The sequence below is a fragment of the Rousettus aegyptiacus genome, unplaced genomic scaffold (genome assembly GCF_014176215.1).
Source record: "Rousettus aegyptiacus isolate mRouAeg1 unplaced genomic scaffold, mRouAeg1.p scaffold_m13_p_4, whole genome shotgun sequence".
Taxonomy (NCBI): Eukaryota; Metazoa; Chordata; class Mammalia; order Chiroptera; family Pteropodidae; genus Rousettus; species Rousettus aegyptiacus.
Genome location: NW_023416307.1, coordinates 106,645,009 through 106,660,918, shown reverse-complemented (window position 1 = coordinate 106,660,918; position 15,910 = coordinate 106,645,009). Strand labels below are relative to the sequence as shown.

At 37.2% G+C, this 15,910-nt stretch overlaps 1 protein-coding gene and 2 pseudogenes across 8 annotated transcripts in view; all 3 read left to right on the top strand.

Annotated features, from left to right (window-relative positions):
- Window positions 1-15,910, top strand: part of ATXN7 (ataxin 7) — a 123,936-nt gene that overhangs the window by 60,902 nt on the left and 47,124 nt on the right. For 7 of the 8 annotated variants that reach the window (XM_016150179.2, XM_036219263.1, XM_036219262.1 and 4 more), the window contains one exon: window positions 15,804-15,908. The exons of the other annotated variant lie outside the window; for it this stretch is intronic. In XM_016150179.2, the coding sequence (XP_016005665.2) occupies window positions 15,804-15,908 (105 nt within the window). The remainder of the gene's footprint in view (window positions 1-15,803; window positions 15,909-15,910) is intronic. 8 annotated transcript variants of the gene reach the window in all.
- Window positions 6,211-6,329, top strand: LOC118602546 (annotated as a pseudogene).
- Window positions 8,869-8,987, top strand: LOC118602261 (annotated as a pseudogene).

Sequence of the window (15,910 nt, the reverse complement as noted above, 5' to 3'; positions counted from 1 at the left end):
GAGGACAGGATATTGCTCACTGCTATTTCTTCAGCATCCTAAAAGATTGTTTTGAACATAGTATACACACAAATAATTATGAGATATTGATTCCTTTCCCTTTATTTGGTCTCAGTTCCCTCAAGTATCTCAGTGTAAGCATCTCATTATCCTTTGATTCTAGTGTTTAATTAAATGGATTTTTTTAATACAGTAAGGCCCCTAAACACAAGCCAACTATTTTATCTGTTAGAAACAGCCATCTGTTATAACATCAGTGACACAACTGGCTGTGTAGGGCTTACAGGTTGGGCTCCATGTGGTGTCTGAGAAATTTTCAAGAATGATTTCAACTGACTTTAAAAACTAACCAACTGAATTCTCTCTCAAACTGGAATTCTGTCAAAATCTAGACAGGTGAAAATCATTAGGCATGCAGAAAAGAAAGCTATGGCATCAGTTGTATTTTAGGTGGGCTTAAGCTGATCACAAGAGTATTGTGTTTCCCTGTGAAATACTAGAAATATATCCCTGGAGACTGAATATCAAAGGTGATATCTAATTAGAAATTTTGTGATTTGTGGTGTTGAGAACAGGACCCCAGTAATCTTTCTGACTTTCTCATATATAGTTTTGTGTAGGAAAGTAAGGGACTGCCTGTTAGGTAGGTTCTAGGTAAATATTTGTTGATTGATTCATCTCATATCTGACCTAATAGAAGAGATGAAAGTCTATCCTGATTTTTCTTCATCTATGATTCTACTCAGCCCATACTTCGTGCCTTTGACTGGTTGGTCACTTCTCCAGTCTGCTTTCCACCCTGATGGAATATTCGTACTATAATAAAGAATAGAAACATCATCATCTTCTGATGATCTTAATTTGATTTTCAAGTGTCCTACAACTGAAACCCATTTAAAGAAAGGCAACAGGCCCCACAATAAGAAATTTTTAAAAGGCGAGTGGAAATGTTCCCACTTTAGCTTTGTGTAATTATTTTTGCTGTTCAGTTGCATAGGCAGGCTGCCAGAAGATATGGGGTACAAATTAATTAACCAACTGTTTGCAGAGATATGGCCATGTCATTACTGATAAGCACAGATGTAAATAAGGCAGTGTGTCAGCTGTTTTCTGTAACAAGAAAGGACAGAAATCTGTTAACTAAAATAAAATAGACCAAAGGCTTAGTTGGGGGAAAAGTATAGTTTGTTAGTTTACATTTATTAGCACATAAAGCTCTCTTCCCTATTAAGTGATTTCTGATACGTTGAATGAGGAAAGTACGGTTTATCATGTTAGTCTTTTAAAAATATAATTGAATGCTGTGTACCTCAATTGAGCATATTTAGTTAGCTCCCACTCCCATTCACTAAAATCATTTCCAATATAAATTTTTATACATCATAATTTATTAGGCCAATGGTTAATTTTAAGTAGTAGTATGTATAGTGTGTATAAAGTAATGTATGCGAATAGTTTTGTCCAGACAAGAATCTTAAAGTAAACAATTTTTATAACTTAAGAAGCTGTTTCAATTTTGCAAGGATCTTTGAATCTTTTTGTATTTTTGGTTTACTCTTCCCCAGAGGTGACACTGTGAGGACCCTTAGAAAATGCTTTTTAAAGAAAGGATTGAAGCTCCATGACCAGTGACAGGTCATTGCATGCTGGTTAGGGACTAGTATCTGGAGTCAACTAGATTGAACCTTTAACCCCAGCCCTACCTTTTACCAGCTGTGTGATCTTGGGCCAGTTACTTAATCTTTCCACACCTGTTTCCTCATTTGTAAACTTGGACTAATAATAGTACCTATACCACAGGGCTGTTGTAAGGATTACATAACATAAAGCAGATAAAGTACTTAATACATTGGCCCAGTAAGTTCTCAATAAATGTTTTACATGGTGGCCGCTGTTGTATTGTATTTTAGACATCTGCCTGACCTTTTACTTTCGTAGCACTCAAACTAAACAAACAAACAACTAGGGAGAAATGAATGTTTAACTTGAGGCATCACTCTAAACTGTGGCTGTGGAGGGTGTTGTCTGCCAACCACATCTGTTTGCATGTGGTTGTGGTGAGTGAGTTTTGAGTACCTTGTTCAGGTATGTCCACCCATTTCCCCCGGAAGGACGAGTGAAACTGCAATGTCTGAAGTAAAACTGAGATAAGAGAATGCATAAAACTTTCTTGTGAAAGTATTACCCATTAGTTATTGAAACAGAAATGAGCAAATGAGCTAACAGTTGAAACAAACTTGAAATACTCTACTGTTTCCTCGTGGTAATAAATTGTACCTAAGGTGTTTAAACAGAAAAAGCCTATGTAACATTAAGAGAGATTAGGAGTAGAATTAATTAACCAGCAGTCAACACTCTTCTTTCCCCCCACTTAGTATTTCCTTACAAATCTATTATCCCTCCCCAAGCCCAACCAGAAAAAAGCAGCTATACAAGTGAATTTTGTGCATGAAGCAAGGCCTAACAGAAATGATTACAGAACTCAAAAGTACAATATTCAGAGAAATCAGTGTCAAGACCAAAAACAAAAAACAAAAAACAACAAAAAACCCATTCCCATCTGTTTCCTAGGTCGAACCAAGTGCTGTCAACTAGGAGGCACTCAAGTATTTATGGAATGAGTGGAGGCATGAACAAATTTGACTAATTTGAGTTGTTTTCTCAGGCATCAATGAGAACATTAAGTTGACATGTGTATGAGTGCAACAAACTCTTTTTAGGCACATGGAAGATTTATCTTTATTTTTGTTGTAACTTCCCTTTAAATAAAGCTGCCTTTGGGGAAAGCTTTAATTCACTTGAATGTAAGCAATGAGTAGTTTCAGACATGTATTCATGGTTCTTGTCATTCTTAGAACCATATTTTTAATTCCTGGCTGACTTTGATTTATTAACACTTAGTACACATGCCTTGCCTATTTTTTGTTTTTTTTTGTTTTCCATATGGAGGAAATAATGTTTTAAACTTCATTTATAAAGCATTTCTCTAAAATTAGGGGAGAGTCTTCAAGATGATAGCTTCCTTGGTATCTTCTTGGAAATCTCAGAGGCACCTAGATTTCAAATATCCCAGTGTACATTCTTTATTCTCAGACTTGGCATTCTTCCAGGATTTCTTTTCAGAGTCTGATACCACCCATCTATCCTGTTCTGCAGGACAGAGAACTTAGCATCATTCTCTGTACCACCCTTGTATCCAGGCCTTTATCAAGTTATTGTCAGCATATCCTTCTAAATAACTGAAGTTTTCTCTTCCATCCTCAAGTCCAGTCTACCCCGTGTCTCTCACCTGTACTATTACAAACACCAACTGACCTTCTCACTTCTACTTTTGAGCCACAAATCTCTCTTCTTCATACTGCAATCTGAGTAATGATGAAAATAACAACAACGACAACAATGATAATGATAAAAAAAAAGTCTAATGATAGTATTCTCCATTAAAATACTTAAGTAAACATTTCCAAGTGGCAGAGTAAGGACCTCCGAAAATCTTCTCTATAAAAGCAATGAGAATACTGGCAAGAGTTGTGTGAAAATTAACATTTTCAGAATCCTGAAGATTAAAGGCTTGAAAGATCTGTTGAACATTTATACAAGAAAAATTACTGAATTTCCATAAATACAGCAAACTCTGTGGTGTTTTAAGTCCTCCTTTTTTCAACCCCCACATCCCCCATCCTCAGTTCCACAGTAACTTTTCACAGCTTACAACTTGTGGTAGCTGTGAAAAACAGCAGCCTAGAAGTTACCAGAGGGGACAGAATGGGCTTAGAGGTCCCACAAAGCCCTTCCTCCAGAGAATTGTCACTTTTTGAACTGTATGGTAGCTCCCTAAAAATCTCCATTCTCAGGACTTCTCTATTTGCACTGGCTCAAAGCTCACTCTGTGCTCCATCTTTAGAGTATTTATATATATAAAAAAAAAAATTAGCGAAGATTATTGAACATCAAAAATGTCTGAGGTGGTGATACCAGTTGAGGCTAACAGGAGGCTAACCAAAAAAACTAAATAGGAAACACTGGGTGTCAACTAGGGGCTTGAAGGAGTTCCAACATATTCCTGGGATTCTAAAAAATCACATGCATATGTAGGGCTGTACACATGTCCAGTAATAACCTGAAAAAAGCCATATTTCTCACCCTTTGGTTGACCTTGTGGCTCTATGCAAGCAGGAAGTAAAGTCTAAAGCAGAGTTGTAAACTGCTTGCTACTGCTTTGAGAGCATGCCCCAACATAAACACAGAGCCCCTCAGGAAAGGCTAGGAAACTTACTGGTCCAAGATATTTAAGGAAGTCCCTGTACAGTAATTAGCTAACCAAGCAGAGAGCTAACTTAACCAAACGAAGAATGCAGAGTTTACACAAGTACTGAATAAATAACTAAACAAAAAGGACACAAGACTTAATATATGTAGGAAAAAGGCAAAATCACAGACATAAATCCTAGCGTCTAAGTAATTAACATTAAATGTAAATAGACTAAACACTAATCAGCAAGTAGAAATTAGCAGAATGGATTAAATAAGATAACGATCCAACAACATGGTATCAACAAGAGACATACTTCAGATATAAAGTCAGAAACGTTAAAAGTTAATAGAAAAGATATACCATGCAATAATTAAAAGAAAGCTAAACTGGCTATACAGATATCAGACAAAATATCCTTTTTAAAAATTGTCGTTAGAGACAAAGGAGGACATTTTAAAATTATGAATGGGTCTGTCAGGAAGAAATAACAATTATTAAGGTGTACACACCTAACCTAACAGCAAGACTTTAAAATACATGATGCAAAAAACTAACAGTGAAAGGAGAAAGAGCCAATTCAACAATAATAGTAGGAGACCTCAATATCTCACTTTTAAGAATAGATACAACATCCAGGCAGAAGATTAAGAAGAATATAGAAGATTTTGAAATCATAAACCAACTAGACCTAACCAGCAACAGCAGAATGCACATTCTTCTCAGGTGCATGTGGAATACTCTCTAGGATCAGATGTTAGGACATAATAAAATAAACATCAATAAATATAAAAAAATGGAAATTACACAAGTACAAAGTATTTTCTCTAAGCATAATAGAGCAAAATTAGAAATTAACGGAAGGAAATTCTAGAAAGTCACAAAAATGCGCAAGCTAAACAACACACTCCTAAATAAGCAGTGGGTCAAAAAAGAAATCATAAGAGAAATTAGAATGCTTTAAAATTAATGAAAATGAAACACAACATACCAAACTTATACACTAAAGCAGTATCTAAGGGAAAACTTACTGCTGTAAATAGCTATATTAAAAAGTAAGAATGATCTCAAATCACTTAACCTTCTACCTTAAGAAATTAAAAAAAGTAAACACTAAGCAAGCAGAAGGAAAATGAACATTAACATGGAAATAGATGAACTAGAAAATAGAAAAATGATAGAGAAAAATTAGTGTAACCAAAAATTGATACTTTGATAAGATCAGAGTACTTCGATAAAATGGACAAATTTAGCTAATTTTACCCTATTTAGCTAATTTTACCATATTATTCATATTACTAAAATCAGAAATTAAATAGGTGACATTGTGACCAGCCTTACAGAAATACAGTTATAAGGGACTATTGTGAATAATTGTATGCCAGCACACACTGTATAACCTTGGTGAAATGGGCAAATTCTTAGACACAGCCAAACTAGCAAAACTGACTCAGGAATTAGAAAAATCTAAATAGACCCAGTACAAGAATTTGAATTAGTAACTTTGTAACTTCCCACAAAGAGAAGCCCAGGCCCATAATGGCTTCACTGGTGAATTTTACTAAATGTACTAAGAATTAGCACTCAGCCTATACAAACTTTTCTGAAAAATAGAAAAGGAGAGCACACTTCTCAACTTATTCTATGAGACTATTAACCTGATAGAAAAACCAAGGACATCACAATAACTGAAAACTACTAATATACTCAACCTATTTTATACAATGTACATTTATTCTGTAATGTACAGTATACTAACTATACTTTTGAACAAGATACATTGAGCAAATACACTCAATATAAATTTGATGGGTTTGGAAAAGTGGATTACTATGATATGAATAATTTCTCAAATATTGGTAACATTATTCAAGTTTCAGTCCCGATTGTATGACGTATTATTTTAAGCATTTCTCAAACATAGAAATCACCTGGGAATCTTTATTAAAGAGAATCTGGTCTACAGCCATGCCACCCTGAATGTGCCCAATCCCTTCTGATCGTGGAAGCTAAGCAGGGTCGGGCCTGGTTAGTACTTGGATGGGAGACCACCTTGGAATACTAAATGCTGTAGATGTTAAAAAAAAAAAAAAGAGAGAGAGAGATTCTGAAATGGTAGGTGTGGTTCGGAGCTTTAAATTCAGTAATTCTAACCTTGCGACTTTTACCTTTGGAGACTCAATGTAAGGTTGATCACTTGTAGTTAGTGATTAATAGATGCTAGTTAGGACTATTTTCTTCTATTTAACTCTTTGATCCTCTGGTGTTTGGTTGGTTGCTTTTTTACTTGAAACATCTCATTTTTCTAATCCAGTTTTTATTGACTAGTTTACACAGGTCCCCAAACAACATACGTTTTAACAGGTTGTTGATTGACCTTTTGTTGTGCCTGGTTGGTTTCATCATTTAACATCTTATAGTTAAAGGAATGTCCAGTTCCTTTGATTTATTGGAGCACAGGATATGAATTTGATTAAAGTGTGTGTGGAGGGTGGAAACAAAATTCTATTTTATCCTTTCCTAGTTGAGATGTTAAAACTCATTTGACAGCAATTAAAAACTTTTTTATGTCATCGATATTACTTTTGATTACCCAGATTGAAATAAATGTGAGACTGACTATAATAAAAGCCCAAATTATATGCAACCAGCCTTCCAGGTCTATTAGATTACTTAGAAGTATTTCAGACACCAATAGAGCTGAGTGTCCTAGTGTCCAAGTGAGTAGCAGACAGTCAGCCTAAGAAATCATTTTGGTAGGATGCATTGGTTGACTTTGATTAAACAAGGCAGAAGAATAGAGATTTCTTAGAAGCAGGGAGGCACTGAGCAATGGAGAATCTCATGTAGTGAGGTGGTGAACAAGCGTATACTTTAAAGGGAGTAGCTTACCTTCAAATCTTAGCTTCCACACATATGGGCTCTGTAACTTAAAGGAAGTAATCTCTCTTTGTGTCCCACTTGCTTTATCTATAAAGTGGAAATAGCCCTGAGAGATAGGTAGCATTGCGAAGATCAAATAAGTTAATACTTAGAACTTTATTTGGAACATAGGAAGTATTCAGTAATTGCAAACTTTTAGTATTTTTGTTATATGTATTAATGCTTCTCAGGGTTTTTGTTGTGATTTTTGTTTACTGTTACATACCCAGTACCTAGAATACCATTTAGGTGTAGTAGGCATTCAATATATGAATGAGTGATGTATGTAAAATACTACCATGATACCTGACACACAGTAAGTATTTAATACATAGTGTTATAGGAGGTGAGGGCTGTAGACCAGCAGAGATTAGAAGCAGTGGCCACTGTAACCTACTGACAGTAAAAATAGAAATAATTATATTCATAGTAGGTAAGACAGACCTAGCACAGGCTGTGTGCCAGACATAGTTATAAGAGCTTTATGTATAGTAACTCACTTCATTCTCATTAGTACCTATTAAGGTAGCTGCTATTGTCCCCATTTTACAGATGAGGATATTGGCAGAAGTACTTGCCCAAGGACATATTCCTAGTGAGTAATAGCATTGGGATTTGAACTTGGGAAGTCTGATCCAGAGGACTTTCTCACATTCTTTTGTCGAGAGCCTGCTGTGTGCCCAGCACTATGCTATTATGCAGACATGGCCCCTGCCTTCATGGAGTTTATATCTTAGTAAGGGAGATAGCAAAAACAAATAATAAATTAACTAATGAGTGAGAAAATTGTCTGAAGAGATAGAGTCCTGCTTTAAATTGAGTTATCAGGGAAGGTCTTTCTGATGGAAAGTAGACCAAGACCTGGAGCCAGCTAGGCAGAGCATTCTGTACAGAGGGGACAGAATTAGCAAAGGCCAAGAGATGAGAAAGTGACTGGCATGTCGGCATAATTGTCAAGGAGATTGGAATTCTGGAGTGGAAAATATGAGGGAAAAGCTGTGTCTTGAGGTTGCAGAGGTCAGGCAGAGCCTTCTAATCATTTGTTTTCATTCTGACTACATTGGAGAACCAGTGAAGGGTTTAATCACATCAGATGACATGTATGATTTAAAAACATTACTGGATACTGGGGGAGGGGAGTGTAGAATAGGCAGAGGGGAGCACAGCCACTGTTTAGATCAAAGACCAGAGTGGACAGTGATGGGGAAAATGATTTAAAAAAAAATATTTACATTGTTCTAAGCATTTCACTTTTATTAGTCCTCCCAACAACCTCTGAGGGAGGTACTATTATTTTACCCATTTATAGATGCTGAAACTGAGGCGAAGGCTAATAATTGGCAGGGCTGAGATTTGAAAACAGTCTGGTTCCAGAGGCTGTGCCTTTAGGCTCTATTGCCTTAGCAAACTAAGTTCTTCCATCTATGTCTTTCACCATCCATGTGTCCACATTCACTTCAATGTGGAAGGAAGAAACTGCAGACACATCTTGGACTTCTTCCCTCTACCTCACCACCCATCCACAGTCTCCTGAGCTCTTTGCAAGGTCCTCCAGGACATGTCTTCAGTCTCGTTTCCCCCATCTTCATCACACAGGCACTTCTGTTTCATTCTGACTTTTGCATCAGCCCTTGGGGATCACCCTCCACCCACTGCTTCCCTAAGCGGATCCACATTTGGATTCCTTGCTTAAAATCTACGGGCATGCCACCCTGAACATGCCCGATCTCCTCTGATCTTGGAAGCTAAGCAGGGTTGGGCCTGGTTAGTACTTGGATGGGAGACTACCTTGGAATACCAGGTGCTGTAGGCGTTAAAAATAAATAAATAAGTAAATAAATATAAATAAATAAATTAAGTAAATAAATAAATAAATAAATCTTGGGTTCTCTCTGGCTTGCAGGGTAGAGCTTAAATTCTGAAACATGGGGCCTGGCCCTCTGCAGGAGGAGCACTAGGGACACTACTCTGCTGTTCCCCAGCCTCCCGTTGCTTACTGAGTGGAGTGTATGGTCAGCAATAGGAGCAGGAGACTACTTGAGAGTTAAGCTCACACTGTTAAGTAGTTGGTATTTGGTATACAGCAGGTCCTCGAATAACATTAACATGGTTTCCTTGCCTTCAGTGGGTCATTTTGTTATTAACACTGATGAAATACTCTAGGAACTTAACTCTTGTTTATATAAATTAGCCTATATGGTAAAGCGGTTTTATTATACATCATTTTGCCACAGTTCTAGGAAACTATCAACAACGTTAAGTGTGGATTTGTCAGTCTCCTACAAGTTTAATTAGTGAGAAATGAGGCCCTTGTAGAAGAAATATTAATGAGTGGATACTTACGTTTTTGTTAACCTTTATTGTTTACTACATGTTCAGTGCTAAGTGCTCTTCATGGATTAGTTCATTCTCAGAGTAACACAATGAAACATAGATCCTGTTAACTGTATTTTATAGATGAGGAGACTAAAGTTATGAGAGGTTAAGTAATTTACTCATGTTCACATAGGAGGTAAGAAGAGTAGGGGAATAGGGACTTGAATTCAAGTAATCTGACTCCAGATGTATTTAGTTTCTGCAGTGCACACATTAGGAAAAAATAATTTGCCAAGGTGCATATTTGAGAATCAGACCCACAAAATTTTACCAGAAACTTCATTCTAGAAAAGAATTATGTGTTCAAAGGAAACATTCTCATTCTTGAATTTTGTCTCACTGTGGCATACCCAATTATAATGAATGACTAATGTCATTAAATGACATAAAGGCACAATTATAACCTTTACTGATAATGGTACCACAGGGACTTAATTGAATACTTCAGTTATTCTCCATCAAATAATATTTATCATAAATTCATTTGCTTCTTCCTATCTGTCAAGTTAGGCATTTTTAAGCACTGTCACTAGAGCAGAAAACAGGGCAGATGTGGAACTTAGGCTAGTGGAAGGAGATCAAGGCTCACACAGCTAGATGGATACTTACAAAAGGGAGATGGTACTGTTTGGCAAGGCTAAGTTAGTGCTCTGACAGTGAGTAACAGAGCCCTGTCTCTGAGGAAGTGATGCTGAGGCGGAGACTGGATGAACTAAAGCCAGGTCAGGATCTGGAGGAATTGAGTTCCAGGCAGAGGGAACAGCAAGCACCAGCGTGCTATGACAGGAAAGAGCATGGCGTGCTCCAGGACAAAATGAAGGCCAGAGGGGCCAAGCGCAGAGGTAGTTTTGGCTGTTCAAGGCCCGCGGGCCAGGTCAAGAATTTTTATCCTAAAAGCACCTCGAAGTTATGAAAATGTTATAGGTGTTGGTCGTTACTTCACAAACACACAGTGATAATTCACTTCATAGCAGCTATGCTAGGTAAGACAAGGAGTCTGCCATCAGGATTACAGATGTGTCCACTTATGAATTACTATTCCTAAATCATAAATCACTGAGTGAAGGAATGTAATGGAGGCATGAATGGTATGAGTAGGAGCACAGCATAGGGGGCAATGGAACTGGTTCTTGTTGAATGGTGGGAATTGCAGAAAGAAGAAGGAAGAGCTTTCTGTGCTACAGGAGTTGTTCTGGCCAAAGGTAGGATTGTAGGATAACAAGGCGGTCTCTGAGAAGGCCACAATAGTCTTCAAACTAGAGCAGGTTGACTCAGACTGGAGAGATGGGAGGAGTCAGAGTACTGGGGGCCTTGATTACAGAGAGATAGGTCAGTGGTCCAAGCCCCACTTTGGAGCCAACAGAGGTCTTCAAGGAGAGGAATGGCATTTTTGCTTTGTAGGTTGGTGGCTTTGGTAGCAGAATGGAGGAAGCTGAAGAGGGAAGAAACTGGCTCTGTATATGGAGTGTTTGTGGAGGCTACCAGGCCCTTACCTCAGGACATTGGTACTGGGAATAGCATGGAAGAGACAGTGTTTTGGGAGGAATTACCTGGGCCTGTGAGCAGATCTAGGTTCAGATCTTGACTCTGCCACTAACTAGCCTCATTATTTGTGTGCCTTAGTTTCCTGAGCAATACAATGAAAGTGCATGACTCCTATCTCAGAGGCTTTTAGGGGAAATTGAGCACTTGTCAGAGCCTTCTAAGGAATTGCATGAATTTAGTTCTCATAGTCTTTCTACCTGGTGAAGTGCCCATTGAATTAGGTACCGTGATCTTCACCATTTGACACATGAAGAGGTTATAGAACTTGCCCAAGATCACATTGTATTCATACTAATAGGGAGTGGCCCACATTGTTAGCTACTCTGCTTAAAATACCTGCGACAGATAGTAACTAATTAGGGAAGGAGAGGCAGCCCTTTGAAGAGATGACAGCTGAGCAGAGACCTGATGTGTGAGAATGTACCAGGCATCTTGTGAAGAGCAAGGGCAGAGCTTTCTGGGTCTAAGAAGAGAATGGTGGTCAGTGTACCTGTAGCAGAGTGAGCCAAGGAGAGAAGAGAAGGGAAGAAGGCAGAGAGTGAAAAGGCGGTAGGTAGACATCTGGCAGGGACCTGAGGACTGAGGTAAAGGGCTGGGATTTTATTTTAGAGAAGTGGGAAGCCACTAGAGAAATTTTAATGGTAGTGACATTTGTTGGAGGACTTCAAAGCACCACTCTGGCAGCTTTGTGGAAGGGATTGTAGACCAACCACATGGGAGACTTCTTCCTTAGTCCATTGGAGGGTGCTGCTGACAGGCTCTACAGTGATAGCCTAGATAATGGAGAGAAGTGGACAGAGGTTTTAGAGTAGAGCTGACTGGGCCTGATGGTGGCCTAGATATGCTGAGGGAAAGAGGAGTCATAGATGACACCTGGTTTTGTAGCTTGAGCAATTGGGGAGATGAATAATGTTATTTACCCAAAGTAGGGAGGGTTTGGGAGGTGGGCACAGGGCATGGTAGAAAGTGAAGTTCTCTTGGACATGCTTGTTCAATTTGAGATGTATAGAATATGTCCAGATAGCAATGTTTAGTAGGCTGGTTATGTGAGTCTGGGCAGAGTTTGGGAGCCCTCTGGAACGGAGATAGAATTGTGGGAGTCATTGACATATAGAAGTTTGGGAACATGGGAGAAGGGAGAAAACCCAGGATACTGCAAAGGTGAAATGCTTTACTACAACACTCAAGTTTTGTTGATTGGCACAGTCTTGTTGATTGGTGCTGTTGGAATAGCAGCACCAAGGTAACTGATTAGATTTGCTCCTGTTCAGGGTCTGGTTTCGGGGAGGGGGCATTCATTCTGCATTTGATTATGGAGGTTCTACACACATATGCTCACAAGTCCATGTGCTTAAACCCAGTCCTTCCTACTGTGCTGGCCAACGGTTTCAAAAGAACATGATGGCCTAGATGTGGGTGCTAGGCCACTCACTAATTGGAAGATTAGGGCAACCAAATCCTGAGAAAGATTTAGGGTTTACACACAATAAAATCTGTTCTTTCAAGTTAGTTCAGAGTCCATGGGTCAAATGCAGTCGTAAAACTTTTTATTATTTTGAAGTACGTAATGGTTTAAATTGTATATTTAAAGTGTATTTTGTTAACTTTTTTTAACCCAGTAGGAACTCTTTTATCAACTCTATTTAGTTGTTGTTGTAAACTTAAGCTTTTCCTTCTTTGCATTTGTGCAAGTTCCATATGTTAATTTGTAGGTGGCCTACAAATTTATGCTTTAAAAATATTCAGAAACATACATACTGTCCCTCACAAAAATTGTTTCATTTTCTCTGTTGCCACAACATTCCACACTCTGTTCTTGTTGCTAAGGTCTCTGGAATGTCCCAGTGCAAAAAAAAGATATAGAACTCATTTATTTTTTTTTCCTGTAGAAAACATTTTATTTAAATTATTTTCTATCCTCTAAGTTACTTCCAAATATGGACATCTAAAAGAATTTAGAGAGCTAAAATTAAAGTTGCTTTAGATTTTCATAACAGGAACTCAATTTCATAGCACGGACAAGATATGAGTGTACTATGGTTTTTCCACATGAATTCTGTGTGTGCGCATATGTGCACACATGCAGGCTTTTTAGGGAAATGGAATGTGCTAATCAGAAATTGGGAACTGTCCTCACAGATAGTGCAAACCTGAGTTTAAATCCTGGTTGTGCTTTATTGCTGGGTGATATTAGACAAGTTTATGTGTCCATCAGTAAAATGGGGATTATATATATGATAGAGTAAAACATAAAAAGTGCTCAGCACAGGACCTGGCACATAGTAGTCTCTCAGTAAATGCCATTATTTTACCATTATGGTTATCATCATTGCAAATGATCTTAAGTTTTTGAGGAAATTGAACTTTTTACAAAAGTATAGATTCCTGGTCCCTTACAGAATTATCCCTACCCTCTTAGCTTTATCATTGTTTCTGAGTGTAACAAAAGGATCAAAGGAATCAGAGCAACAACAAACAACTTTCTATATAATCATCATAGTGGCCAATTGAATTCCTATTACTTGAAAGTATTGGTACAGTTTTTTATTTTTTAAAATTGCCTTATTTATAAAGGGGTGGAGATGGCTAGCCCCCAGAGGTTTCTGGTATTTGGCAAAGTGATATATTTTAAACAGCATTCTTTGACATTGAGTGCTGTACGAAACCACACAAACCAGCACATCACAGAGGCCTATATCTAAACTGAGACCACATGATTTAATTCTGTTTTCACTACTATTTAATTAATAAAACTAATTGAGCTGATATCATTAATGAAACTGTTGATTTGATATTTATAGACATTTCATACTTTTCAGCAGTAAATTATGAATATTATTACCATTTCTGTCATTCACATTTTCCTTCTTTGTCCTGTATAGGGGACATTTAGCATAAGGGTATATGGAACTTAAGGTAAACTACTTTGAATTTTTATTTTTAAAAATAAAATGTCACAAAACTATAGCCATGGAAGATGGCTTATTACATGCTGATCATTGCATGGCTATAACCTTTCCCCTTCTCCCACATGTACTATTTTTAACTCAATGTGGGCATGCTTTCAAGGAAAATAGCACATTATTTGGCTATTATTTTTCATTAAATTATTAAGCTTAGTCACAGAAGTCAGTAGTCTACTAGAAGCTGCTTATGTTACCTAATCAGTTTATGCAGTCAAAAAGTGTTCAGCCCTGCCATTCCAAACTATTAGAATTGGAATCTGGAAGGAATTTCTAGAAATCTTGTCCCTTTAGGAACCAAAACCAAGCCATTGCAATGAATCAGAATCTAATCCCAGCTGTTGACTTAGACAAAGTACTTTACCTCTCTGTGAATCAGTTTCGTTCTCGTTAGAGTGGGGTTATAATGGTATCTACCTAGGCAGTTGTGAGGATAGAATGAGATAATAACATATAAACTGCTCAGTGCTGCTACTGCATCCCAGAATCATGTTGGTACCTGGTATGTTTCAAATTTATAGCTAGCTATCTGTGCAATTCAGGGTAATAGGAACTGTTTAAGGAAATCTGAGCTGTAGCCATGTGTAGATATTAGATCAGCAATTTTAGAGATTATCATGACTTTTACATCTCCTCAGAGCATTTTCTTTTTCCTTTAAAACCATCAAGATCACTGGGTGTGATAGTGTGAAATTAAATTTTACACCAAAGAAAGCAGTTTCTACTCAGCTTTTTAGATCTTTTTCTCCCTTTAAACTTAGTGTTTATTCTACTAAATATTTGCCTAATTGAAATGTGCTAATTATCCACTGATTGCAGATATTCTAAATAGTACATATAGTGAAAAATACTTGCTTAGAATAATCAATTTTGAAATACTTAAGATATTTAGGTAATGGATCTGAACTATTAACTCTGTTTCTTAGATTGTTGTTAATAACTAATCGTTCATGGTTACAACTTTTTAATTAAACATGTATTTATTATTAGTATCAAGTTACTTTCAGTTTTCATCTATTTGCAGATAATTTAGTTTCACATTTGTGTCTTGTTTAAACTTCTTAGTGTAAAAAAATCCATCTTGTATCTTGCCCTACTATAGTAACTGAACTGAGGTTAATAGATGAAATCCTGTGTTTGTGCTGAAGTTCCATCTGTCCAGTGGCATCAGTATGTAAGCAAAAGGACTAGAGGTTGTTGTGACCTGAAAAAGAGTATAAAAATAGTATTCTTTGTATTACATGCTGATGAAACCAGCAATTTTACTCTGCAGTGAAACCTTCCTTGCTTCCTTTCTTAAATGTTCCATAGAATGCAGAGACCAGATGGCTGAAATAGAATGCATAGTTAAACAAATAAACCCATTAAATGGTACAGTTTTGTGACTTGCTAAGCATTTTATGGATTTGCAAATTCTTCCTCATAACCCTTGGTAGAGTTCCTCTAAAGTTGCTTTATGTGTGAAGGTATTCATTATTTACATTTCAATAGATTTGTCAGTTTTACCTCATACTGATGATTTTTGGTGTATTTTATTTTAACCCTTTGTAACAGTGTTTCTGTAAGTCTGATTTGATTTCTTTTAATAGTCATGGGTATCATATCAGTTACTTTTAAACTGGAGTAATATTTGTCCTGGTGCACTTTATTGTAAGGCAGCTCCTTTAGAAAGTATCACCACCCCAAATAGCTCTATATTAATTAGAACCAGATTGAGTGAGTGTTGCTCTCTTTCTTTGTTGCAGACATGCCAATATTTGGTCTCTGTCCAGCCCACGATGATTTCTACTTGGTGGTGTGTAAGGACTGTAATCAGGTTGTCAAACCACAGGCATTTCAATCACATTATGGT